This window comes from Kryptolebias marmoratus, linkage group LG17 (assembly GCF_001649575.2).
Source record: "Kryptolebias marmoratus isolate JLee-2015 linkage group LG17, ASM164957v2, whole genome shotgun sequence".
NCBI lineage: Eukaryota > Metazoa > Chordata > Actinopteri > Cyprinodontiformes > Rivulidae > Kryptolebias > Kryptolebias marmoratus.
In genome coordinates this window covers 7047500-7057624 of record NC_051446.1, presented here as the reverse complement: position 1 = coordinate 7057624, position 10125 = coordinate 7047500, and the positions used below count along the sequence as shown (strand labels likewise).

The following is a 10125-nucleotide window of genomic DNA, read 5'->3' as shown; positions in this document are numbered from 1 at the left end:
CCAGCCGTTCGCCAGCCGTTCACCAGCCGTTCACCAGCAGTTCAACAGCAGTTCAACAGCAGTTCAACAGCAGTTCGCCAGCCGTTCACCAGCCGATCGCTAGCAGACTGTGTATTAGAAAAAAAAAGATTAAAGTTGAAAATATGGCTATTTATTATGTGATATTGTAAGATATTTGTGCCAAATATTTACAAAACTATAGTTTTACAAAAAGGCACTTTTGAAGATATGTCTTGAGTGCTAAGTTTTGTTCCTGTTGGTAAAAAAAACAGAAGTCATGAATACAAATTCATTTTCTCATCTGAGAAGAAACAAGAAGACGCCTACAGGCGATGACTGGGTAAATAAAACCAACCGTTTGATTCTCTAAATTTGTGCAGGTAATATAACGTGAAAGTTTTTAGAGACGAGGAAAAAACACATCACTCTTCTGCAACCATGTCTAATAACTTCAAATAACTTTATAGAGAGAGATTTAAGAGCGACTCTGTTCAGACACAATGTTTTTATTCAAATTTTAAAAGGTTTTGTTGAAGATTATTGAAGTAAACTGTAACATCTGAGATGTCGTCTGTGCTTTCAAACACATTGCTCTCTTTGAAATCAGCAAACTTGATCTTATTTTGTCCTCTAACGCTACATTTAGTTTTTAGCTACTTTTTGGCTACTTTAAGCTTTTAGCTAACCTTTCAGCATGTTTGCTTTATTTTTGTCTTCTTATGCTACATCTAGTTTTAGCTAGCCTTCTGTTACTTCTAGCTACTGTTTTGCAAATTTTAGCTCTATGCCAGCCTTTGGACACTTTTTAGCAAACCATTTGATGCTTTTAGCAGGTGTTTTGCTACCTGTAGCTTTTAGCTAGCATTTTGCTACTTGCAACTTGTAGCTAATATTTTGCTGCTTTTTGCTTTTAGCTAATGTTTTGCTAGTTTTAACTTTTAGCTAGTGAATTGCTACTTTTAGCCAACATTTTGCTACCTGTAGCTTTTAGATAATAATTTGTTTCTTTTGGCTTTTACTAGTGATTTGCCATTTATAGCTAGCATTTTGCTACTTGTAACTTTTAGCTAAGGGTTTGCTACTTTTAGCCTTTAGCTAATGTTTTGCTACTTTTAACTTTTAGCTAGTGAATTGCTACTTTTAGCTAGCATGTTGCTACTTGTAGCTTTTAGCTATTGATTTGTTTCTTTTGGCTTTTAGCTAGTGAATTGCTACTTTTAGCTAGCATTTTGCTACTTGTAACTTTTACCTAATGTTTTGTTACTTTTAGCCTTTAGCTAATGTTTTGCTAGTTTTAACTTTTAGTTAGCATTTCTCTAGTTTTGGCTGTTAGCTAGTGTTTGGCTTCTTTTAGTTTTTAGCTAGTTGTTCTGCCTCTTTTAGCTTTAACTCAGTATTCACACTGTGTTTTCACAGGAAATTCAAATTATCCAGTTGTAGTTTATTGAATTGATTTGGGATTTTTTATTTCAGTTTTAGTTTTGGTTTCATTTGATGTTTTAGTGTTTTTTTTTTCCAAGTTAATTTAATAGTTGAGTCAATGATCTTACACCTTGTAAAGCATTTTGGTCAACTATGCTCATTTTAAATGTAGTTTCATAACAAACTGGGACATGATTTGACTTGTTTTGTATTTTGTTCTGAAAAGGCCTGCAGAGAATCTCTGATTCAACGAGTGGACAGGATCTGTGCGGCAGGAAAAGCCCGCACCGATGCGGTTCTGGAGAGACTGGGTCTCTGCAAGCGTAAAACCACCCCGTCTCTGGAGCTGCCAGCTAGATGCATGCCGCCATTTTCTGTCAGAGGAGGGAGGATCTCTCCCATTGAAGTGGACCCTCCTGCAAATGGAGGCGCTTTAAAAGCGAAGACTCAGAGGAGTTCAGAAACTCTGTTTGGGGTTTTGGAGGACCCCATGCCCCTCAGAGAAGACCGTGTCAGCACATTACCTTCTGTCTGCAGCACAGACAGCTTCAGCTCAGCTGACACTCAGACCCCCGGGAGCTGAGAGACATCCCTCTCATCAGAACCCCATCTCCTCCACAGCCCAGGAGGAGAAAGTCCCTCATCCCTGTATTGATCCAGGTGACCCTTAAAAGACCAGGTCAGTCATTCTGAAATGGATCCCATGAGAACAACCCCCCTAATTAAAAACAACAAGTGTGTAGTGATATTTAAATGCTGCAATTATATTTAAGAAGACTTGTATGGAGAAGAAAAGTCATCAACATTTAGGTTTAAACTTGCAATAAGAATAGTTCATACTTCACTTAAAAACTCAAATATGTAAACGTTTAGTTACAACTTATGTTTGTTTCTGCACAGAAAAATTAAAATGTTTGTTGTTACTTTTTCTTGTGTTTAGCTCATATTTTTGTTTTTTGTAAATCTTCAGTCACACAGAACGAAAATATTGCACATACTATTGAGAAATGAAATTAAATTCTTGCAAGTGATGAATATTTTAATCTGGATGCTAACAGAAAAGCAAGCAGTCAATCTTCAGAGGGCGGAACTTCAGGGGGAACCGATAAAAAAAGGACCGAAACTGTTCCAACGAAACTCGGTTGCTCCTCTGCCTCAACCCGCAGCAGCTCCTAAAAAGACCCGTCTTGTTCCATCTCCAAAACCTGACCCACTTAAAAATAAAACATCTGGTCAAAGAGCAGCTGTGGGCTCCACAAAGAGCACAGATATGAAGACACCAGCCCCCCAGACTGTAAAGCCTCAGCCTAAAGAGGAGCTTGAGCCACTGCCAAACCCTGTCCAGAGTCTGACTCTGGTCTTCCAGCATCTCAGCTTAGGCAACTGGTAAAAATTTGACCCAGACAGCAGATTCTAACCTTTCCTACCTGCAGAACCTTATGTTTCAGGACTGTGCTTACTATGTTTTTCTGTCTCTCCCACTCAGTTATAAGACTGTCAGAACTAACTAACGTCACTGTCTGCAGGGTACAGTTTATAGAAACGCTCCAAAGCAGAGGGCAGCAGAATCATTTTATCATGTTCTCACAGGGAGAAGAAAGTGGAGGGGTTGAAACTGGGGTTGAAACACAGCACCACCCAGACACACTGATGGTCAAAGTGCATGAAGTGTGTGTGGCCATCATAGAGGAGGTATCTCTTTCTGTCTCTGTGTTTACTCTGAACTCTTATCCACGCGTGCCTAGGAGTACACACACTTGGATCATCTATAGAAGCTTGGCTCCTCACTGCTGATGCTCATTCTCCTCCCCCAGGTAGAGAACCTGCGTTCATCCGTGGGCTGTGCAGCCATCAACACACTCGGCTCTCTCTACACCCACCAGCAGAAGGACATGGACGTAGAGGTGGAGAGATCGGGCTGTGCTCTGCTGCTGAGGATCACTCAGGCCTCTGCCAACATGTTCGTTCAGCAGCAGGTCAACCTGGCCCTGGAGGCCATGGTGAAGAACTGCAGCCCGGGCTGCGTGCTGACCGCTCTGCTGAACTCTGGACTGGACTTCATGCATGGGTTTTCAACTAAGATCATGTTTTGACGAGAAAGGGATAGAGTTATAGACATTTTGGTCACGCCTCGTAAATGTTGTTGACCATGATCCCACACGATATCACAAGATCTTGCTGATCTGTTAGCACTCGTATTCTGTGTTGGGAAAGCCTCTCAGCTACTACCACGCTAAATTTTACCTGCCTGTGTTCTTCCTCAGCCACCTGAGTGCAACAGTGAGGGCCAGCGCAGCTCAACAGCTCCACCTGCTGGTCGATGAGATGGGCGCGAACGCAGTTCTGACAGCCGGAGGGAGTTCCACCCTTCGCCTCCTTATAGCACTCAGTAATATGTGTGTGGAGGCTGCAGCTGAAGTCAGGTCAGTATCTCTGTCTTTAGGTCACAATTTATCACAAAGTCCAATTCATTGTTACTGCAATCATTTTTCTATCTGTATGTACACCTCTACAGGGGAAATGGTCATGCTGTCTTCCAAGAGTTGAGTCTCCATAAAGACTTTCTGAGGCTGTAGCAGAAGGTCACAGGAGAAAAAGAGCGTCTTTCAGTCGCTAAAGTCCTGCAAAAGGCGAGAAGGGTGAAGATGAACAAAGGCTTATGTGATGGAGGACTAAACTCTTTTTTTTTTTAATGTCAAGAACTTGTCACTTTATCTTCAAAAACAGAGCCTGTCAAGTGACAACCATGTATTTTGTAATGCATAGGCGTTGCATACGTCCTCCAGACATCAAAAAAAATAAACAGTAGTGGCTTTTCACACTGGCCTTTGTGTGAATCCTTTAAAATCTATTTTGACATTTATTAAATAAACTGTTAATTTCAATGTTTGACCGTGTACATGAAGGACATATCTGTATGAAACACTAACAGTACTGTTTATGGTGTGACAAATGTCCCATCAGAGGATTTAATGGTTCAGAGTTATAACTTGTGAAAGGTTTAATTGAATCGAGAAATGGATACTAGCCAAACGTAATACAGGTTAATATAAATGTATTAAGTTACAGTTTAACAAATCTACTATGTGTTAACATGTATTGAGCATCCATACTTCTGTCTGGTCAATCTAACATCAAGGTTCCTATCCAATTCCCATTTTAAAATTCCAGTTTTCCAAAATCTGATTTTCAGATTGCACAAAAGTGGATTATAATGAACAATACTTCCATAAGAATTAAAGATGCACATCAAACATCACCATTCATTACAGCTTCTTTTTAAGATGGCTGCCACTGCTACATCTCGCAAGATGTGTTGAGGATGACTCCCAGGGACTAACTTTACCTCGTTATCTGTCTTAGCCATTTTTATGTTGCCAATTTTTGTAATGTCTCAAGCTGATCAGCAGTGCCTTCCAGCTTGAATTGGATTGATTTAAAAAGTTGATACGCCCTAGATGCACATCCAATGATTACTTTCTGAGAGTTTCAATTAAATACAGGTGGTTCATGAGATGTTTCGCTAACGCTAAAGACAAACACACAAAAAAAAACAGTGCCCATCTTCGCCATTCTGTGGAGAGTGTTAACTAAAAAAAACTTTTCCTGAACATTTTAGTCCCAATAAGTTTATAATCTCAATCACAGGGTTTGAGTCTCCTTCATTAAAATATGATATTCATTCTGTAAAATATATTAGTAAATAAAGTAAAATAAAAATTCCCAAATGCTTTAGGGCTGAGATAACGTTTCACCCACCAGTTACATACAGCATAGACTGGTGATTCACAGACTGCAGGTATAGAAGGATTTATCAAATGTTATAAAATGCGTTGTTCATTTATACGTACGCACCATGCTGCAAACAGGAATAACTTTCCACTTATTTTTAATGAAGCTTTCCGCTTGCTGGAGTAAATGAAAGACTGACTGATTGATTGGTTGTTTTAGAAAATGAAAAAGGGAAAACAAATGCTTTTCCAAACACTAAAAAAAAAAAACTCCAGAATTTTCAAGACCCAGCAAATTTTAACTAGAGATATTTATGACTGAAAAAGCTCAAAAACACTGGACTCTAAAACTGCATCAGTTGTTTGCTAGGGGCGTAGCACAGCAATGTCACCTTGATGCCTCTCAGGGACGCAAACGCCTCCTGTCCAGGTCTCAGAGCGATGATATCTCCTTCCACCAGCAGACTGACGGGCAGGTTGACCAGCTGAGAGTCACGGTAGGTCCAGTGAAGAGACCATGACGAGGACGAGGGGATGAAGAGGTCAGGGTAGAGAGATGAATGCCATCGCACTTCGCCCACACACCCTGACAGATAGTCTGAATTTTAAAAATGGATAGAACCAAGAGGGGAGGGTGAATAATATACAATAAATCTTATTGAATATAGCCATTGAGTCACTTGTGACCAATCGGTGGAGCAACAACGAGCTTAATGAAGCCTATGAAAGCTATTACATCCTTCTACATTTCCAGCAAAGAGGACTTACAAGAACTCAGCCAATGATGAAGAGCTCATCTGCCTTGTGCAGTTAATATAATATGTAAATGATGTGTAATCTGCTGTAGCTGCAGTTCTGATCCAGCCTTCCTGACTCACCACTGAGCTGTGTGGTGATGCCTTTGAGGCGGCGGACCATCTCAGTCCTCTTCAACCTCTCCTGGCGTCTGACTAACAGCAGGTTCAACAAGAGGAGTAGTAACAGAGTCGCAGCATTCACCAACTCGATGCCAGAACTATGGAGGGTAAAAAAAAAAAAGAAAAAAAAAACTGAAAAACATTCTACCATGACATGATGGGTTTCTATGCTGGTGTAGATTTTCAGTTATCCAGGACAAAGCAAATCTGAAAAGTTATGTAGTTGAAGACTACCAGGGAGCTTTATCAATTCAACACCAGAGAGTGTGGAGTTTCAAGCTTCAAACTGCATGAGATGCTCCGTTTGTGCAGCTAATCTCACATGCAGATTAATCTCACTCCCCTCCATACTGAGGGTCATCAGGGTCTTTGCTCGCTTGGCTCACAGGGGAGATGTTTTGGTCACATGCAAGGTGTGCATCAAAAGGGAAAATGTCTGGTTATCATGCCCGAAGCTCCATTTTAAGTTTTAGTAAGCTGAAATAATAGTGTCATAAAGTTGTGTGTGTACTGAAGAAAAAACAAAATCTTGTAATGAAACCAGAATGAACTGGAAAATCTCTTTGCTTATATAGTAACAATAATAGACTGGGACAGGACCGAATGGTTCAAACAAAAACAGGACTGTACCTGCCCTTGGGCTGGATGCCATGGCAACAGGGGAGGCCCACTACGACCAAGAGGGTGAGGACAGCCCCGGACCAGTGGAGACAGGAGCGACGGTTTCCATGATAAAGGAAACTGTTCAAACACTGTTCCTATAAAAACAGACACAAAGGCAAATAGTTGTTATTACCCAGGTAAAAACAGCTTCATGCATTTGTGTGGCTACTGAATTTTATTATTACAAGAGACTAACATTGTAACAAACAAAACAATTTTTACTATCCTTCACTTTGCTCATTCCTTATTAGTAAACAGTTCACACTCATATATATTTTTTCTTTCTCCTTTTTTTTTAGGTTCTACAAAAAAACTTGTGATTTTTTACTTATTTGCCTTTTCTCTGATTTATCTTTTATATTTAGAGTATAATGTATTATATTGTATTGGTTTGACTTTTTTTTATTAAGAGGATCACAACAAGACAAGTTTAACACATCACTTCCTGAATGTCATCAAACATATGAAGACTGGATGTTAAAGTTATAACCATTTTCTGTTTAATGGTAAATTATCAAAAAATTCACGATATTACTTCGCCCTGCAGCAAAACAGAAGGCTATTAATAAATCTGAATCACGTCTCTTAAGAATATACTGACCAAGTAAAAAAACAATAAAATCAAAATCTGTAGGAGGGTTTCTTTGACATACAACACTAGAACTGCAGCTGTGATCTAAAATGGTGGCTATACAGTTCGGTTTAGATCTTTTAACATGTACAAAATTTCATGTCTGAACAGGAAAGGGTTTGAAGGAGATATAATTAAAGGTGTCATATCTATTATTAAAACCATTAAAGCACAAAAACCTTTTCCCTGTTGACGCATTTGCTAAGTTTTTATTAGTTTTTATGCATCTTCAGGCCTACAAAAAGGCAATTTATCTGACAGAAGAAGAATGGGAAGTGAAAAAATAATAAAAATTATGACTACATTAAGTCTTTGCACCCCTTTGGTGATGAATCATAAAAATAATCTCCAAGCTTGAACATCCTTTGTTTTGCTTCACTCCACTGGCTGCCTGTACATTTTTTACCACCACCGGTACATAATAGAGCTGTCAGAAAGTTGTCAAGATTCATCTAATTCCAAAGCATGAATTCCCTCAAACAACAATCCTGAATACATGTGTCTGGAGTCACAGCATGGTTTTCATGTAGGGGGTCACCTGTGACCTTGACCTTTGACAGCATGACCTTGAAATCAATATGGATCATTCTTGACACCTGAGGTGTCCAGCTGTGCAGTCTGACATCTCTGTGTTAAAGGATTATCAGTTTGGAGCTCGGACAAGAAACTATCCACATACAATCGAGCGGCGCCATAACAGAATATGTGCTGTCTTATATCAGGATTAGAAAAATTATTTGCATTTAAAGCCCTCCATGGTCTTGTCCCACTTTACCTCTTTGAGCTGCTACGCCTTTATACACGCACCTGTTCATCAACTGCTCCTTGGTGGGCCTAAAACTAAACTCAGAGAGGACTGATCTCTTTTCTTTGGCCTCTGACACCACGTGAGATGTTGATTTTAGTTCATGTAAAGCAATGATTTTATGCCTTTTTCTTTTCTTTGTTTTATTACACAGGATTTCTACACCTTTCAAGTTTTAAAATATCAGCCTTTTGACATCTAATAATCAGTTGGCTACTTTTTTGGTACCTCTCAGCTCTCTATACCACATCAATGTTTTTATTTCTATCAATTCAATTAACTTAGCATTTTTATGTTGGCTGTTTTAGCGGGCATTGGCACTGTTAGCTAGATTCTTCACGCCTTAGTTTAGTAATATCATGTTTTAGTAGTTAAGTTATCCTGTACCTTAGTTAGCCTTGTCATGTTTTAGCTTAGTTATCTTGTACCTGCATTATCATGTTTTAGTAGGTTTGTTTAGTTTAGTTTTCTCTCTTGTATTTTGTCTGTAATTTTGTTCTTGTGTTGTAAAGCACTTTGAGTCGCCTGGTGCTGAAAAGTGCTATATAAATAAATGTACCTTTGCTTACCTTACTTTTGACACCCAAGTACAAACATTAACTGTAAATGTACAGCAGACAGTACACACAAAATGAATAGCAGAAAATTACTCTTTAGAGACAAGCAAAAATCGTTGCCTGTTTTTTTGTAATGACTTCATGATCCTAATTACATGTTCCAAGTGTTCTTCAAGACAACACGAGGTTTATTTTTGCGAAACTGTTGTGATTCGGAGTAAAAGAGAAAAAGCAGTGCATGCATTAGTGTTAGGCTCAACAGCTGCACAGAGTATGCAACACACACCAAAAAATGCTTTTATATAGCCCATGTTTAAACTTTGTAAAATTCACATGATACCTTAGAATGTAAACAAAAACTTTGACTATAGTACTGTGCAAACATTTTCAGTGATCACTCATTTCTTTATATTTTCTTTCCAATGAAACACAGTATAACAAAATCAGAGCTGGTTTAAACTTTCTGCACAGTACTTTATGACCAAATTTAATATATACTGATATAATCTGAAAAGCACTCTGTTGTTTGGTTTTTGAAAATCAGATTTTTATCTTTAGAAAAGGAATGCAATCTAGAACCACAAGTTTTCTTCCTTACTCCGTTTTCTTTGCTGTATACTTTTCAAGAAAATACTCAAAACACGTTCCAGATTTTCCAAGACAGCGTAGGAACCCTGATTAAGTAAGTAAAGTAAGTAAAAATTTATTTGTATAGCACATTTCAGCGGCAAGGCATTCAAAGTGCTTTATGTCATGAAAACATGAGTAGAATCATTACAATCATCAAAAACATCACACAGTAGATCATCAGAACATAAGAATCATCACACAAAATCCTCAAAATCATCGAGCAGATAAACTTGATAATCATAAGGAGATGGTCAATATGTAATAATATATGTTGTTCAGAGCAGCTTTACACCTGAATTTGTTTGTGGACTACTAATCAAAGGCAGCTCTAAACAGGTGAGTTTTCAGCCTTGATTTAAAGGAATTTAGTGTTTCAGCTGTTTTGCAGTTTTCCGGGAGTTTGTTCCAGATTGATGGTGCATAGAAACTGAAAGCTGCTTTTCCATATTTGGTTCTGGTTCTGGGGATACAAAGTAGAACAGAACCAGAAGACCTGAGTGTTCTGGAGGGTTGATATGATGATAGTAAGTCTTTAATGTATTGTGGTGCTAATGTATCGTTCAGTGATTTATAAACTAATAGAAGTATTTTAAAGTCTATTCTCTGAGCTACAGGGAGCCAGTGTAGGGACTTTAAAACCGGGGTGATGTGCTCTATTTTTCTGGTCTTAGTGAGAACACGAGCAGCAGCATTTTGGATCAGCTGCAGCTGTCTGATTGAGTTTTTTGGCAGACCTGTGAAGACACTGTTGCAGTAATCAAGACGACTA

General features: G+C 38.7%; 1 protein-coding gene across 3 annotated transcripts in view; it reads right to left on the bottom strand.

Moving 5' to 3' along the window:
• tmem94 (transmembrane protein 94) overlaps positions 1–10125 on the bottom strand; it is a 40736-nt gene that overhangs the window by 20082 nt on the left and 10529 nt on the right. For all 3 annotated transcript variants that reach the window (XR_005234276.1, XM_017437046.3, XM_017437047.3), the window contains exons 4-6: positions 6701–6828; positions 6032–6168; positions 5546–5751 (exon numbers count right to left, since the gene is read on the bottom strand). Coding sequence is in view for 2 of the 3 variants with exons in the window: in XM_017437046.3 (XP_017292535.1) it covers positions 5546–5751; positions 6032–6168; positions 6701–6828 (471 nt within the window). In the remaining variant the exon portion in view is untranslated. The remainder of the gene's footprint in view (positions 1–5545; positions 5752–6031; positions 6169–6700; positions 6829–10125) is intronic.